The sequence below is a fragment of the Mirounga leonina genome, unplaced genomic scaffold (assembly GCF_011800145.1).
Source record: "Mirounga leonina isolate KUSES-001 unplaced genomic scaffold, KU_Mleo_1.0 Mir_165, whole genome shotgun sequence".
Taxonomy (NCBI): domain Eukaryota; kingdom Metazoa; phylum Chordata; class Mammalia; order Carnivora; family Phocidae; genus Mirounga; species Mirounga leonina.
The window spans coordinates 24,054,984-24,074,130 of NW_023270415.1; the positions used below are offsets into that span (position 1 = coordinate 24,054,984).

A 19,147-nucleotide genomic window follows, 5' to 3' on the forward strand; every position below is an offset into this window, starting at 1 on the left:
TGAGAGGCAAAAACCTGATGCTATCGTCAACACATTTTTATTTTAGCTTCAAAGAAAATTCAGTATTACAAAATGTATTTTTTAAAAATACATCAACTTTAAAAAAATACTTCAGCTTGGGGCGTCTGGGAGGCTCAGCTGGTTAAGCACCAACTCTTGGCTTTTGGCTCAGGTCATGATCTCATGGGTCATGAGACTGAGCCCCAGTGGGCTCTGAGCTCAGTGGGGAGTCTGCTTAAAGATTCTCTTCCTCTGCCCCTGCCCCCATTCATACACTCTATCCCACTCTCTCTCTCAAATAAGTAAATAAATATTTTAAAAAATTTATCAGCTTTATTGAGATAAAATTTGCATATAATGAATGGGGCCTATTTTAAGCTCATAGTTAATGAGTTTTGTCATATGCTTGTATAACAATCACTAAAATCAAGGTACAGAACATTTCTACATTTCTATCACCCCAAAAGTCTCCTTATAGAAAAAATCCCCACCTTCAGATCTAGGCAACCAATGAACTGCTTTCTGTCACCAGGGGATTGGTTTTGCGGGTTCTAGGATGTCACAAAAATAGAATCTTACAATATACATATACTGTCTGGCTTCTTTTGTACAGCCTAATGTTTTTCAGATTTGTCCATATTGTTGCTTGAATCAAATGTTTTACTACTGAGTAATATTCCATGGCATGGCTATATTATAATTTGTTTAACCATTTAGGTGGTGTATATTGGGGCGCCTGGGTGGCTCAGTTGGTTAAGCATCTGCCTTCGGCTCAGGTCATGATCCTGGAGTCCCAGGATCGAGTCCCAAGATCGAGTCCCACATCAGGCTCCCTGCTGGGTGGGGAGCCTGCTTCTCCCTCTCCCTCTGCTGCTCCCCCTGCTTGTGCTCTCTCTCTCTCACTCTCTCTCAAATAAATAAAATCTTAAAACAAAAACAAAATATTTACATGGTGGATATTACTAGTTTAGGACCATTATAAAGAAAGATTCTACAAACATTCATGTATAAGTCTTTGAATGACCATATTTTTTCATTTCTCTTAGGTAAACACCAGGAGTGGAATTACTGCGTGGTATGGTAAGCATGCATTTAATTTCATTAAAAAGTAACAAACCATGACAAAACACTCATACAGCAACAACGCAACGTGGCTGTCCTGCCACGACACTTGGTATTGCCCATCTTTTTAAATTTTAACTATGGTTTTAAGTTGCACTTCTCTAATAATTAATCATTTCAAGCATCTTTCAGATGCTTATCAGCCATTCTTACCTCCCCTCTAGTGAAGTATCTATTCGGTTACTTTGCTCACTTTTGTTTGTCTTAATTGAGTTTAAGTACTCATTTATATATTCTGGATACAAATCCTTTGTCAACATATATATTGCAAATCTTTTCTTCCAGTATATGTTCTGCTTTCTCATTTTTTAAACAGTGACTTTCAAGTATCTGAAGTTTTAAATTTTGATAAAGTTTAACTTCTCAATTTTTTCTTTTATGATTTATGCTTTTCATGTTCCCTTGTCTTTAGCTATCTCTAAAGTAGCAAACTACTTTCTTCTGTAAATTATGATTCATGCTTTTTGACTTCTATAAAATCTTTGCCTATCTCCAAAGTAACAATATATCTTCTTCTGAAAAGTTATAGCTTTAACTTTTATATATAGGTCTATGATCCATTTCTAATTAATTTTTTTCTATGATGTGAGGTAAGGGTTGAGGATCATTTTTTTCCACCTGGATAGAAAGAGTATCTTTCGCCTATTAGCATTTTTGTTAATTTGGGGGGGGGGAAATTTGACTATATATGAGTGGGTCTATTTCCTGACTCTATATTCCAGGGATGAAGCAAACTTTTTCTGTAAAGAGGCAGACAGTAAATATTTTGGGCTTTGCAAACCATATAATTTCTCTGTCATACCTACCCAGCTCTGCTGCTGTAGCATGACAGCAACTCTAGACAATACATAAGCAAATGATCATATCTGTGTTCCAATTAAACTTTCAATTTCATCTAAATTCATGTGCTATGAAATATTTTTAAAATTTGTTTCCTAGCCATTTAAAATGTAAAAACCATTCATAGATTGCAGGCCAATACAAAAATAGGCAGGCCAGACTTAGTCCATTACCCAGTTTGCCAACCTCTGTTCTATTTTGTTCCACTGATCTGTAATAACATTCCCCATGCCAATATTTCACTGCCTTGATTACTGTAGCCTTTATAGTAAGTCTTAAAATCAGGCAGTATGGGCTCTCAAAATCTGTCTATCCTTTTCAAAACTCCTTGGCTATTGCAAGTCCTTTGCATCTCCACATAAATGTTAACATTATAAATTTTACACACAAAAAGACCCTGCTATGATTTCAATGGGGATTGCACTGAAGCTTTAACTTTGAAGTAACTGACATTTTAACTATATCAAGTCTTCTTTATCTGAACAATATTTTTTAGTTGTCAGTATACAGGCTGTGAACATAATCTGTTAGATTTAATCCTAAGTATGACATGCTTTTATGCTATTTTAATGTTCCAGTTGTTCATTACTATTAAATAGAGATACTGTTGATTTTTTGTACATTGACCTTATATCCTGTGACCTTATTCCATTTATTTCAGTACCTTTTCATTTTTTGAGTTCTTAGAATTCTCTAAAAAATCATGGTATTTGCATACAAAGACAGTTTTATTTCTTCTTTTCCAATATTTTTCTCCATTTATTTCTTATTATTACACTTGCTAGAACTCAAATACAACGCTAAAGTGATAAAATGTATATCATTGTCTTATTCCTCATCTTACAAGTAAAGAATTCAATCTTTTGCCACAAAACATAACATCAGCTAGAGGTTGTTTAGAGAAATCCCTTATCACATTAAGAAAATTACTTTCCATTCCTAGTTTGAGAAGTCTGTATCCTGAATGAGTGCTGACTTTCATCAAATGCTTTTTCTGTGTCTATAAGATGCTCATATTTTTTCCTTTATTCTATTAATATGGTTAATGCTTTCCTAAGATAAACTCCATTTAATCATGATGTTATATTATTAAATTTTGCTGAATTTAATTTACTAATATTTTGTTAAGGATTTTTACATCTGTGATCATGAAGCATACGATCTCAAGTTTTCTTTTAAGGTCTTTGTCTAGTTTTGGTATCAGATAATGCTGGCCTCATAAAATTAGTTGGGAAGTATTCCTTTCTCCTGTTTTCTGAGGTACTGATACTATTTCTTCCTCAAGTATTTGACAGAATTTATTAGTGAAATCATTTGAGAGTCGCGTTTTCTTTGTGAAAAAGTTTCTCATACAAATTTAACTTCTTTAAGTTACGGAGTTTTTTTGTATTAGTTTTGTTTTTGCTTTTTGTCCTTAAGTCAGTTTTGGTAATTTGTGTTTTCCTCTAAATTTACCCAATTCATCTAAGTCAAGGGTTAGCAAATTTTTCCTTCAAGGGTCAGAAAGTAAACATTTTAACCTGGCAGGCCATATAGTCTGTCACAACTACTCTGATGTTAAAGTTCAAAAGCAGACATAGACAATACATAACTAAATGGGCATAGCTATATTCCAATAAAACTTTATTTACAAAAGCAGGCAGTGAGCCTGAGGGTTACAGTTTGCCAACCAATGATCTAAGTTATCAAATTTATGAAGTCGTTCATAAAATTCCCATATAGTTCTTTTAATGTTAGTATGAGTCTTTTATTGTTGATATTGATAATATGTATCTTCACCTTCTCTCTTTTGTCAGGCCAGCTATAAACTTATAAATTTTATTAATCCTTTCCCAGAAACAGCTTTTGACTTCACTGATTTCATTGACACTTTCTATTGTTGGTCCATTTTCAATTTCATTGGTTTCTGCCCCTGTCTTTGTTATTTCCTTTTCTGTATTTCAGATTTAATGTGCTCTTCTTTTTCCAGCTTCTTAAGGGGGAAGCCTAAAGCATTAATTTTGGACCTTTTTCTTTTTTCACATAAGCATTTAAAGCTATACATTTCCTTCCAAGCACTGCTTTAGCTGCAACCACATCTCAGTGTTTCATTTTAATCTTCATTTAGTTCAAAATATTTTTCCAATATTCTTTGTGACTTCCCCTTGATCCATGAGTTATTCAGAAATATGATGTTTAATTTCCAATATTTGTGGAATTTCCAAATATTTTTATCATTCTTATTTCTAACTTAATCCCTTTGTGATCAGAGAACATAGCCTGTATTATTTCAGTTCTCTTAAATTTATTGAGAATTGTCTTATAGCACAGCCTATCATCCATCTTGGTGAATGTTCTATGTGTGCTTGACAAGAATGCATATTCTGCTGTTATTAGATAGGGAGTTCCACAACACTGGTCGACAGTGTTATTGAACTCTACAGCTGTCTTAGCTTGGCCTGCCAAAACAAAATACTATGTTTAAGGTGCTTAAAGAACAAAATTTATTTTCTCACAGTTCTGGAGGCTGGAAGTCTAAGGTCAAGATGCTAACATGGTCAGTTTCTAATGAGAGCTCTCTTCCTGGCTTGTAACCAACTTACTTTTTATGTCCTCACCATGGCAAGGGCAGGGGATATGCAGAGTAGAGAGCTAGGTATCTGGTGTCTGTTCTTAAAACAGCACTAACCTCATCATGAGGGCTATATCCTTATGACATATCAAAACCTAAATACCTCCCATGGGCTCTATATCCAAATACCACCACATTTCAGGTTAGGGCTTCAACACACGAATTTGGGAAGTACACAATTCAGTCTACACCAGTGACTTAGTTTTCTTATTTTTCTGTCTAGTTATTCTAAGACCTGCTAATAGGTGCATGATGATTATAATTGTTAGGTCTTCTTGATGATTTTACCCTCTCATCATTGGTAATTTTATCTTTGATAATACTTCTTGTTCTAAAGTCTACTTTATCTGATATAAATAGAGCCACTCCAGCTTTATTGTGTTTGCATGAACTATCATTTTCCATCCTTTTAACCAATCTGTGTCTTCATATTGAAAGCGGATTTCTTCACATCCCATATGGTTGTATTTCCTGCTCTTTTATCAAGTCTGACATTCTTTATCTTTTAACTAAAGCATTTAAACTTTTCACATTTAACATAATTATTGATATGGTTGGGTTGAAATCTATCATCTTCTTCTTTGTTTCCTATTTATCCCATGTGTTCCTTGCTCCTTTTTTCTCCCTCTTTTCTGCTTCCTTTAGATCACACTTAATTGCATTTTATGGCCACTATGTATTCTTTTTTTTTTTAATTTTATTTATTTATTTGAGAGAGATAGGGAGGGAGAGCAGAGCAGGAGGGAGGGGCAGAGAGAGAAGCAGACTCCCCACTGAGCAGGGAGCCCAACATGAGGCTCAATCCCTGGGCCCTGGGATTATGACCCCAGCTGAAGGCAGAAGCTTAACGACTGGGCCACCCAGGCGCCCCAACCACTATTGTATTCTTAACTATTCTTTTTTTGCTTTGCATCAGTATACATCTTCAACTTACCACAACTTCCTTTCACATCATATTATATCAGTTCATGTATAATGTAAGAACCTTACCTAAGTTTTCTAAGTGTTTATGGTGGGAGGGTAAGTCTGGTCCCAGTTATAGCCAGAAGCATAAGCCCCCAAAATGTTTTTAATAATTTTATTTTTGTCTAATATTTGGGGAAACATGTTGGGGGGGAACCTCTTTATACTTCACTTCAAAGAAAAAAGGTGAATTTCTATATTATAAAATGAAGTGTGCCAGTAAGAGTTACAATAGTTTTGTTTTGTTTTCTTTTGGTTTTTTTTTTTTAAGATTTTATTTATTTATTTGACAGAGAGAGACACAACAAGAGAGGGAACACAAGCAGGGGGAGTGGGAGAGGGAGAAGCAGGCTTCCCGCCGAGCAGGGAGCCCAATGTGGGGCTCGATCCCAGGACCCTGGGATCATGACCTGAGCCGAAAACAGACGCCCAACTGACTGAGCCACTCAGGCGCCCCACAATAGTTTTGTTTTTATGAGTTACAATGTCCACTAGTTCCTATACTTAATTTTAAATACAGCCTGCCTAAGACAAGAGCTTCTAGACCAGACTAAATCCCTCATTTACCCGAAAATCATTTCTCTTGCTCTCTGATTCCCTTACTTCAGATTCCAGTTCATTCTCCCTCATCTTTGCTTTCTTAACCTGTTCAAATCCTCTTCTCTGGCTCCTTATGAGAGTTTTAAGATACAATGTATTTTTAACATTTTTTTATTATGGGTTTGGATTTATTTCCCCCAAATAAAAACACATTTCTAATCTAATTAATGTAATCCTATTAAAAGTAGAGAATATTGAAAATTTTTGTCTTTTAGCCTGTCAGTTCTACATCTACCTATAAAACAGTATCCTCATGAAGAAATATCATTTTTAAAAGAAATACCATTTTTGAAAAGTTGTATCATACATTCCACGTATAAAGCGTGTAACAGAGAAAAGAATATATTCTCCAAACCAAGGGATATAATTTACAAAAGGCAAAATTATACAAAACTACTAGAATGAATTCCTGCTTTTCACCACTTTGCATTTATTTCATTTATCTAAGAGGCTTTAAAGTTGTATACTTGGCTGACCTTTCCTGTTTGGCTGCACCATATGAAACCAACATATTTATAGGACAAAAAAGGTCAAATATTAGTGATTTTATATGGTTTAACCTCTCATCAGTTAACCACCCACTTTGGAATACTAACCAGCATGAACTCACCCAGTCTGTATGTTGTTTTATCAGTATACAAGCACCATCTGGTGGCAGAAAGCAAAATTGTAGGCTTTTCCTGTTCATACCACTATTGTTACAAATACATTGTTTCTCAACTGTTCTACTTTCCAACATGTTTTTTAATAGGGTATTACAAACTAGTGAAGAACACTTAGATTGACAGTTTGAATTGTACACCTAAAACTAACGTAACACCGTATGTTAACTACACTGGGATTAAAACAAAAAACTTAATTAAAAAGTCTGAACAAGCTCAAAATACATACAGTACTTAGCAGCTAGTTATCAGCCTCTATAACGAACTTTGAAATACAATAAGCTATTTCATAAACTAAAATCTTGATTATTTCTAGTTTTACTGATAACCAACATAATGAAATAAAATCAGTTCAAATACTTAAAAAAATTTGTTTCACCCCATCAAATTTCCACTGGTAGCTACAGCTGTCCAGAAAGTTCTTTCCAAGTCTCACAGATTTACCTCCCAGGGCACAAGAGGGGAGGCCATGAAAATTCAAGTAGGTACCTGGCTCTGCCCACTGGAACAAGTAACCTCAGCAAAATAGTCCTTTTGCCTTGTTTAACTTACTATGACTTGTATCTAACATCTTAAGAGAAAGCAACTTTACTAACCTAGCTACAAGTGACTGGACCAGGAATTGGATACATTAGTAAACAAATACTGTCTTGACACAAAATATACCAACCACACCTGAGGACGGAAGGGCTTGGCAAGGGGGCATGCTATGAAATTTTTCCAAATCAAGTAATGACAAACCAACATAACCAAATCCCTTTGGGAAGGAAGTATAAATCCTAGATGAATAAAGAACAGATCGGTCACTCAAACGTAAGTTGTAGCCTAAACAGCGTCATTTTCTGCAAGATGCATTCTGATGCGAAAGCTTCAGGAACACTCTAGACCCTAAGTCCCTCTTCCCATGTGTACTTCCAATAAATCTTCAAAGCCAAAGATAATCTTCCCATACCCTCCACTAAGGCTTTAAAGAGTAATAAAATAGACCCCTCCTAAATATCTCATAGGAAATTTAAACTCAACATAGTCAAAACAGAATTCCTCATGTTTCCAAAGACCCACTTAAGCTCCTCATTGCGAACAATGAGTGATCCAGATATATGAAAGTCATCCTGAATCCCCCGACCTCCCACCCCACCAACCAATCAATCCCCAAGTGTCACCAAGTCCACCTTCTAAATATCTAGACACTGCCCTCCCCTCCATCTTCATGGTTCCAGACTCTCATCACATTAGGTCCGAATTACAACATCCGTGTAATTCATCTTTCTCCCTTGAATTTTAAGACTATTCAACTATCAGGGCGCCTGGGTGGCTCAGTCGTTAAGCGTCTGCCTTCGGCTCAGGTCATGATCCCAGGGTCCTGGGATCGAGCCCCGCATCAGGCTCCCTGCTCTGCAGGAAACCTGCTTCTCCCTCTTCTACTCCCCCTGCTTGTGTTCCCGCTCTCACTGTGTCTCTCTCTGTCAAATAAATACATAAAATCTTAAAAAAAAAAAAAAAAAGACTATTCAACTATTCCCCACGTACTGCCAAAGCAATATGCCTAAAACAGATACCCAATTATTTTATCCCTCAGCCTAAAATCCTTCAACGGCTCCCAATCACCTTCAGGATAAATCCAAATCTCTTCCCAAGGCCATCTGAGGACATCAAATTAGCACCCTGCCTGAGCTTCAGCTTTTTCATTCCAGACATACCAAATTCCTTGCAAGCCCATGATGAACTGAACTTCTCAGGATTCCCTGCGGTTGTTACCAAAAACTAGTTTGCTTTTCCTTACCTTCTTCACCTGGCTAATGTCTTGTTTACCTTAAAGATTCAGCTCAAGTGTCAATGCCTTCTGGGAGGCTTCTCTGAGTCCCCAGTCTGAGGGAGGCACTTGTTCTCAATGTTTCCATAGTACTGTATGGTTGCATCTATCACTCTGTTACTGTTTCTCTGCACTGTTTTCATCTTCTGATGGACTCAGAGTCTACCAGACTGGCTTTCATCCAAATACCTACTCTTAACACAACATGTGGCAAAGAGGAGGCATTCAGTGAATATTTGTTTAATGAGAGATCTCACCAAAGTCCTTTCCTTTGGTCTTATTATCTCTACTTAGCAAATGAGGAAACTAAGGAAGGTCTAGTGCCTTGCCCAAAACCACACAGCTAAAAGCATCAGAATGAGGATTTGAACCAAATGTTCTGACTATAATGGAAATGATTTTCCTTCAGAATCTTCGCCTTCAGGGAACCATTCATTAAAAAAAAAAAAAAAAAAAATGTGCTCTGCAAGCAGCTTGGATGGGATTAATCCCTGTTTATCCAGGCTGGGCACAAACTCAAGCATGGCCAATTAAAGTATTTCCTCACCCCAAATCCAGTCCGGATGACAAAGGGATGGACGGTCTACTCAAAAGTCTTTCTTGGGACTTTCCTAAGAACTATACAAAAACGTGTTCCTTCTCTGGTACTACACGTCTAAGGACTATGTAGCATATGAGGTACAGCAAATGAAAGTGAGCTTCTTTGAAAAAGAAGTCAAGCATATGGTGAGCACTGTGAATATGTGTAAGACTGATGAATCACAGACCTGTACTCCTGAAACAAATAATACATTATATGTTAATAAAAATAAAATAACAAAAATAAAGCAGAAATTCAATGGCAAAAAAAAAAAAAAGTCAAGCAGAGGAAAAATGAGACAATAGCTAAAAAGAGAAATGGAAAATGAGGGAAAAGAACACTAAAGCCCTACATTCAACCATGCCTGACGATCTCCCCAAGAGACCTCTCCCAGTTACATATGGCAAAAATCCCCATTTTCACATAGTCTAGTTTGAGTTGTGGGCCTTTGGCCATCCACACCAGCAGACTGGGAACTTTCTGGCCACTAGCCAAGCAGTAATGCTTCTTTCACCTGTACATACACAAAATTGATAAACTGTCTGTAGGAGGACTGATTTCAGCCATTCTGTTCTTGAGATCATGTATATCATTTTTTATAACAAAGACAGGAGAACAAAAGCATAAAAGGTTCTTCAACCTTTACATCTTACACTTTGCCATATAAATTTCTGTAGCTTTCAACTTTATATCTGTTAGTGAACAGTACCTCAAATGAGAAAGGAAAAGATGTAACTGGATGTATTCATTTTCAAACATCTTAGGTGTAACAAAGAGAGACAGGTACTTCCGAATCCAGGCTGCATCCAGATTTTGTTCATGGATAAATCTCTTTTTTTCCCCAGCCATCATAAACCAGGGCAACAGAGGGGTGGCGCTTTAAGTGCCTCCTTAGCCTTTGAATGAGCTTAAGTCAGGAAATCTCATCAGGAAAGGACAGAATTTAGGTGCACCTGGGTGGCTTAATCAGTTAAACATCTGACTCCTGGTTTCAGTTCAGGTCATGATCTCGCGTCCCTGATCACTCCACACTCAGCGCAGAGTCTGCTTCAGATTCTTTCTCCCTCTCCCTCTGCTTCTCCCCCCGCTCATGCTCTCTCTCCCTCTAAATAAATAACCTTAAAAAAACAGAATTTAATAAAAAATATATTTTTTTAAAAACCAACATGGATAATCTCTAATTATTACTTAATATTATTTTAAGTAGAAAATGAAAGGACTTTTTTTATAAATCCCTTTAAATGATATCTGTTTCTTGGACTTTCTAACCTTTCATTCCCTGCGTTATTAAGAAGCTACTGATTCATTTGCATTCTGACAAGGAGAAAAGAGTCTCCTCTATCTTTGGCTCCAAATTCCCTGTGACACATTCAGGTGTTGTCATCTGCAGATTAAGGTCATATGTGAAATCCTAATTCTTAAAATATTTTTTAAAGATTTATTTACTTTTATTTTTTTTAAAGATTTTATTTATTTATTTGACAGAGAGACACAGCGAGAGGGAACACAAGCAGGAGGAGCGGCAGAGGGAGAGGGAGAAGCAGGCTCCCCCCAGAGCAGGGAGCCCGATGTGGGGCTCGATCCTAGGACCCTGGGATCATGACCTGAGCCGAAGGCAGATGCTTAACAAATGAGCCACCCAGGTGCCCCTATTTACTTTTATTTGACACACAGACAGAGAGCACAAGCAGGGGAAGCGGCAAGCAGAGGCAATGGGAGAGGCAGGTTCCCCGCTGAGCAGGGAGCCTGATGCGGGGCTCGATCCCAGGACCTCGGACGCTGAATCGACTGAGCCACCCAGGCGCCCCATGTGAAATCCTAATTTTTACAGCCTAATGAGTAATGGTTAGGTTTGCCCTTCTGTGAGCAGAGAGCTTTTCAGTTGAAACATGACTTGGCAGTTTACCAGTACTTCTCTATTTTTTTTTTTTACCTTTTTTGTGATCTGCAGAATATTCTAAAGACTCTCCCAACAATCTGAAAGCAAAGTCCTCTTTATCCATTAAGTGGGAATGGCCTAAAGCACAACCCCTTAGAGAAGTCATACATAAATTCTTACACCCCTCATGACAACTATGGAATCAGATCTTGAAACTAGAAATTGCCAACAAAGGAAAAATGTCAACATTCTTAACGGAAGACCTACAATAGGGAAAAAAAAAAAAAAAAAAAAAACCATATGACCCGTGTCACATCCTCATATACCAACTACTCTCCTCCTTCATACCTCCTTTCAGTCTTTTCCAGCCCTGCTGGTCTGCTGGAGAAGACATCAACACGCCTGGTACCTTCCTACCTCGGGGGCTTTGCACTTCCTGTTTGTTCTGCTTGGAATGTTCTCTCCTTCTCTTGTGACATACACACTACTTATTCCCTCTCTTCCTTTAGGTCTTTATCAAAAGTCACCCCAGTGAGTAACCACCTCTTTATGACTGCCTCCCTTACTAGAACATGAGCTCCATAATAATAATCCACAGAGATTACTGTCAGATTTCTCATTGTTTTAGCACCAGATTTCTTTCATTTAAAAGTAATAAATCCACTAATCAAAACTCTAGGGGCACCTGGGTGGCTCAGTCGTTAAGCGTCTGCCTTCGGCTCAGGTCACGATCCCAGGGTCCTGGGATCGAGTCCCGCATTGGGCTCCCTGCTCCACGGGAGGCCTGCTTCTCCCTCTCCCAATCCCCCTGCTTGTGTTCCCTCTCTCGCTGTGTCTCTCTCTGTCAAATAAATAAATAAAATCTTTAAAAAAAAAAAAACCAACTCTAGTAAGATTTCAATAAAGAACTACAGATATCAAAATATAATAAGCATTTAAATATCCTCATGAGTCTATTCACTATAGTATATTAAAAGTAAAATATCTTGATAGGCAAGGTGTTCCCAACTCAGGTGACCAAATGTATCTATTGTGCTTAAGTAGGCAAATAGTTTTATTTATATTAGGTAACCTCAAGCTTACAAGAAAGGCTATAGGCAGGTTATACAGAAAAAGGGAAAGTAAAGCAACTACCAGAGAAATGGTATGTCCTTCTTGCCACCTATGTGGTGTGGACACCAAGTTGAGAGTTGATAAGCCTGCCACTGGATGCTCCAGTTTAGGAGACACTACCGAAGAGGATGAGAATGGAACAACACTCCAAGGGAGCCAAAGAGAGTTAAGGATTTAGGTCAAGAGAGCAAGGGAGAGATGGTAAATACTCTGTGGAAGCATTACCTGACAGGAAAAAATGGACTACACATCACCAACTGCAGGTTTCGGCAAGGCAGAAGAGAAAGGTGTCAGCTATCTGGTGGACAAGGGACATCATCACAAAGACCAGAGGAGCTTAGAGGACAATACAGAACACCCACACAAAGGTGAGGGTCCCTCCTTTCCTACCAAGACAACACAGTAAATTCCCCCAGACACACCTGGGAGAAAAGGGGGGAGGAGCAAAAGTCTAAGAAGATTGTACTCATTTTTCTTAGAGAACATAAGCAATAATATTTAAAAGAACCATTTACAATCTGAATAGGACTAAGTTTTAAATGGTAAATACACCACTGCCAAACAAGACACCAAAAGGTATTATGTATAGACCACACATCTTCTCACATCTGAACTGTAATGGTAGTAAATACACAAAATGATTTAAAAAGTATCAGCATCCCAACACTAGAAGAAATAATTATGCGATATGATCAAGGTGTTAGTTAACACTACAATAGCAATCATAATGCAACATAAATCAGGGTAGGCTGAATACCTTAAACTTGCACAATGTTGTATGTCAATTATATCTCAATAAAAATATTCTTTTTAGGCATTAGCAAATATCTGATCACAAGAATTTCTCAGGCATAAAAGCAGTTGGAGAAATCACACACACACACACAAAAATACTAGGCCATATAACATCTAAAACTGTTGCACATCAAAACAAACACAGAACTAAAAGCCAGTTTTTACAAAGCAGGAAAATTAAACAAAACAGACGTAATGCTAATATTCCCAACACATAAACATTTGAAGACCTGCCAAGCAGGTCTTGCAAAAGAAATGCCAATGCAACAGAAATTAGCAAATTCAAATAGACAAATCAAAAAGGACAAACAAAATACTTGAAAACTGTTCAGCCCCACAAGTAATCAATAAAACCAAACTTTAAAATCATACCACTTTTTATCTATCAAATAAGACATGTTTTTTTTTTAACTCAGTGTTGTCAGAATGGAACAGAATATACACTAAATAATTAATACAAATTTTAATGCAATTGGGCAACATATTATTCTTTTTAACCCAATATTCCCCTTATAAGGTAATCTATTTTAAGGAAATAATCAGTGATGTAAACAAAAATTTGTATGTAAAGATTGTTGCACATTATTTATAATTGTCAAAAAAAACTTAGATGATCAAAACAAGTACATTTTGTTTATATGATTATCAGGTGTTCTTTGTTTATACCTGTTTATATCCTTGTAAAATATACCCTGGCCAAATGAAGCATTATATAGCCATCGAATATGTTTTTCAAAGATCACTTAAAAATGTGAAAAATGGGGGCACCTACTTGGCTCAGTTGGCAGAATATGAGACTCTTGATTTCAGGGTCATAAGTTTTAGCCCCACACTGGGTGTAGAGATTACTAAAAAAAAAACTTTTAAAAAATGTGAAAAATGATCACTATATCAAATTAAAAGAGGGCACAATACTGTATGTATGAGATGAACAAATTATGATACATCATGCAAAGGAACACTATTTAGCAACAGAAAAGGGCAAAATCCAGATACAAGCAACAAGGATGAATCTCAAAAAACAAAAAACAAAAACAAATAAGAAAACCATTATATGAACTGAAAAAAGCCAGACACAGAAGAGTACATATTGTATGAATCTATTTATATGAAGTTCAACGACATGCAAAACTAATCTACAGTGATAGAACCATTGTTCCTCCTGGGAGGAGGTATAACGAGTGCACATAGGTATGAGGAAATTCTCAGGGTAACAGAAACATGCTGAACCTTGATCGGGGTGGTCATCACATGAGGATACACACATATAAAAAGTGATCAAGTAAAGTATAAATATATATATACATAAATAATAGTCATCACAATGTACATTTAAGATCTGTGCATTTTGCCATTCACATAAATATACCTCCATAAAGTACTGTAGAAACTGAATATAAAGGATAACTTCACTTTGGTCAAATATATGTGCAAAGAATTTTAAAAAGTGTAAAATACATCAAAATATTAAAGGTATTTAATTCTGGAATTACATGTTATTTATATTTTCTTTTTAACTTTTTGCATTTTCTACATTCTCTATAATGAGTTACGTGACTTTTATAAATGATCAGAAAAAAACACAACTTTTTTTTAAAAATTCTGCCTTGCCCATAAAAGAAAATTCTGTTACACTTGTAACTATCACAAAATTATGCAATGTGTAGACAGACTTAGTAAATCCTCCCAACAAATTTCCTATAAATTAAAAACATTCATGTTTGCAATGTAGTTGGACAAATTAAGAAAACCACTAATTAAGCTAAGTATCTGCCTGGTAAATAAATGAGCAAGTCAACTGAAAAGTCAGCACTATATTGTGGCATGATTTTAAAACATGGTCCTGCCTGCAACAAATACAGGGTTCTCATGACTCAATAAAAACTAGTTCCCGAAAACCAGTTATTTTTAAACGTATTACTTTAAATATTCCTTTTGTGAGCCTGATTTATCTAAATTCCATGCAAAATGCCCAAAGTAAATGTTCCTTACAATGAAAATACTCTTTGAGTTTCAGAAACTGTTACAATATGCGTAAAATAATAAATAAGAACAAAACCAAAGAAGACATACAAACCTCTGATTGTACATGCCCCGAAAGTTGTAATTAGCTCTATAATTTGGGAAAGGCTTTGGATCTAATGGCCTGTAGATGGCAGGCTCTCCCCTTTTCATAGCAAGCCCATTCAGTTCCACAGTTGGAGTTATACTACCTGTTTAAAAAAAATATTAAAAGCACACAAGTGAAATATTTCCATAATAAATCACACAAGCCATACTTACATTACATGTAATTACCATGAAAGAAGGTGGGAGTTGATGGCCTGTCTGTATGATTTTCTCAGGGGTGTGTAAACAAACTACATAAACAGGAAAATTGTTTCTAATGAAATCTCTTCGGGGTTTGCAAGCTTTTTTGTATATTAATGACCAAAAATTCAACTTGAAAGACTGTTTCAAAACAAGGGGAACACAAGGTTCACAGACTGCTTAATTTGGATACTATAAAGAAAGTACTGAACGTCAGCATTACTCACCCCAGGAAGCTTTCAATTATTTAATCATTAAAAACATTATCATCTGTGAATATTTTTATATTTTGCTAATCAAGCAACTGAAATTAGCAATGAATACAGGGTCATCAGTAATTCTTAGACTTATCTCATGAAAATACATTTTGAGTTTTTTCTATAACCAACAACAGGACAAAGTAAATCTACTAATGCTTTCTGTAAATCTTTAAAGATATATACTAAAGCATTTATGGATGAAGTGATATATCCGAGCTTTCTTTCAAAATAATTCAGAGGAAAGACAGATGAGAAACAAGACTGGCCACTACGTGTAGATGACTGTTGAAGGTGGTGATGGGTATGGGGCTGTTCACTATCTTATCAGCTCTACTTTTGTAAAAGTTTGAAAAATTCCTTAATAAATAACACACACTAAATTATTATATCACATTATTTTGAGTACCAAAAGAGGTTATTTAGTAAAACATTATATATATACACATTACATATATAACAAATCACAAATATGAATCTGAAGTTTTTATAGAAAGTAAAATTTATTTTTTCAGTGTAAATCCTGTACTATTTTGTTGGAATTACGCCTTTTGCAACATACATTTAAGACTCCATTTGTCACACACAAAAATGGGTCGACTTATTGCAGCAGAGAAAATGGGGCTGGCATAAAGCGCCCGCCGGGGGTGCCGGAACCTGACAAACGCAGAACCGGCAGCCGTGTCATCAGCTATCCAGCAAGAGTCAGTAATTGCTCACTTTGTGTCCCAGTTCTAAAGAATTTATGCGAAACCACTGAAGAGTATAATAAGAACAGGAACTAAACCAAGGTTAAGGAGAAAAACAAAGAGGGTGGAAGGACAAAGGAGGTGGAAAAGAAAAAAAGATAAGCATAAGAAAAACAGCAAAGAACGTTAACATACTGAACAGTAAGTCCAATTAGCCCAAACCCCTAATTTAATACCAACACTCAGGGCAGAGGAAGAGAAGTCAAGAATAAAGGATTCTCTTTTCTTTCTTTCCTACAGTATTTTACTGAGGGGTAAGTAAAATGCACAAACCTTAAGCATACAAATCTACAAATTATTACACATTATAAACATTCAGTGACCACCATTCAGATCAAGATATGACCATTTTCATCACCCAGAATGTTCCATCATAGCTATTTCCAGTCAATACCCACCTCCCCAAGTTACCTATTCTGACTTCTGTCATCAGTTTTGCCTGTTCTTCAAACCTGAATGTGTATTATTCTATCATGCTTCCTTCACTCAATGTAACAATTTTGTCAAATATTTCAGTATTCAAACATTTTTTTTTTTAATCACTGAACAGTACTCTACTGAATGGATACATCAGTTTATCTACTCTGCTGCTGATGGGACATCTGAGTTGTGTCCAGCTGGGAGCAATTAAATAAAGCCACAGTGTTTTAGCAGACACATACACTCAGTTCCCTTAGGTATATCCCTAGCAGTGGGATTGCTACTAGATCACAGAGTAGGTCTATGGTTAACTTTATTAGGAATTGTCCAACAGTCTTCTACAAATTTAACACCAAAGAGTAGTGTATATTTTTTTTTAAGTTTTTTTTCTTATTTCATATATATTGCAGTTTAATAGTTAACATATCAATCGGTTGTAAGATTTATGTCTTTCTGAATTCTACTTTGCAACAATCATACAGACACAAATAGCATAAAGTTCAAATGGAGAAAAAAGAAAAGAAAAAAAAAGTTGGAAAGGCCTCATCCTTTAATTAGGGCAATAAACAGAAACTAATGTATCTAACAATCATCAGTGAGGTGATTTTAATGCACTGGTAGGATATACTATGTCCTGCCAGCCATACCAAAATTGGGTTTTAAGCTAGATAGAAGTATTATAGTCATATCATTTAAATAAATCAATGATTTCATATAAATTTCTCATTTGAAAGTAAGGCTGCAATCTATTTTCTTCACAGAAATGCTAGACACTGGTCTTCGTGAAGGAGAGTGGAGAAGCACCAGACAAGTGCAAACTGCGCTGAAGAGGTTTCGACTCCTGGAGCCAAGTCTCTCCACCTGTTTTATCAAGACCGAGACTGCCACCGCTGCGTGTGCACAGCCTCTTTACTTACACAACAACGCGCCCACAGGAAACACGTACAGAGTCACTTCCAACTGTGAGAACCTGCAGATAATGCTAAGTACCACTCCAGCAGGTGCGAGCTGGACCCAGGCTGCATAAAGATGATCATGACGCAGCACTCCTCATGCATCACATGGCTGTAAAGTGGACACTGTCAACGCAGAATCCGTTTCTAGTGGTTTTTCGGTAGATTAAAGGAAATTTCTGTATTTATCAGTGATAAACATAACAAGACTAATTGGTTATATATACAAACATACATAACAACTACTGTGGATTCCCATTCTGTGGAAAGTGAAAGAAAAATGCCACAACTAGTTTTTAAGGAGCTATACATTGCTAACACTCAAGGAAAAGCTTTGTAGGCAGAATAGTCCCTGGAACATAGCAGTCACTCAATAAATATTTGTTCAAACAATGAACTGATTAATTAATCAACCAAGGCTCCTTGAAGAAATGGCTCGTGCCAGGGCCAGGACAAGGAAAATATGAGATGACCTTGGAACATCTTACTGAGCCAGAAAGTAAGAAGTGCTCAAGAAGGATGAAAACAGTAGAAGGACACTGGAGTCAACTAGAAAGGTTCATACCCCTGGTCAAGTCTGTGACAAATTGAGAATCGAAATAAATAATGATAGATTATAATCCTGTAAGTAAAATAGGAATCCAAGAGTCTATAGTGATAGAAATAAATGAACAAACAAACAAATGAGGGGAAAGAGAAAATTCTAGGGTAGAATGCCAACTAATAAATATTAAAAACAAAACAACTGGAATCAAAACATCACCCTTTAAGAGAAAATAAGTTTCTGTTGTTCTAAGCCATATAAATAAATTAATTAATTAAATCACCCTGTGGCACTCTTCAGAGTATTAATTCAGAAAAGAATCATTAATAGATGCCAAATCTGGTAAGTGAAAGCAAGTTTGATGAGGAACAGAATGTTTATATAGTCCCAAAGTTTCTCCTCAGAAAATAATTAGTTCCTTATTATTTAATAAGAAAACATACTTATTAATTAACATTACAGTAGAGAAGCCTGGCAAACATAGTCTTCACCAAGTGACAAAAGTCATCACTAATGGGACAAATCAGTATCAGGTTTATCCTGATAAGTAACACTGAGGTAAGCCAACGCCACTGGGACATTCATGCTAAAAATTCAAAATCATGAGGAAACTCCAGATAAACTCAATTGAGGGGCATTCTACAAATGATGTGGCCTGTACTATTCAAAAATGTCATGGTCATAAAGGACAAGAACTCTGAGGAACTATTCCAGATTGAAGTAGAATGAAAAGAAATGATAAATACATGATCCCGATTAGATCCTGGACCTACAAAGGAATATTACTGGGACAATCAATGAAGGAAGAATGGAGTGTTTGTATTACATGATGATACCAGATCAATGTTAACTTCCTGACAGGAAAATGGCTATGTATTTGGGAACAATACACTGAAATACTAAGGGGAATGGGACCACATGCCAACAACTTATTCT

At 36.3% G+C, this 19,147-nt stretch overlaps 1 protein-coding gene across 10 annotated transcripts in view; it reads right to left on the reverse strand.

Moving 5' to 3' along the window:
- The window catches only part of STAU2 (staufen double-stranded RNA binding protein 2), a 311,388-nt gene that overhangs the window by 237,414 nt on the left and 54,827 nt on the right, over window positions 1-19,147 (reverse strand). For all 10 annotated transcript variants that reach the window (XM_035011353.1, XM_035011347.1, XM_035011348.1 and 7 more), the window contains one exon: window positions 15,056-15,191. In XM_035011353.1, the coding sequence (XP_034867244.1) occupies window positions 15,056-15,191 (136 nt within the window). The remainder of the gene's footprint in view (window positions 1-15,055; window positions 15,192-19,147) is intronic.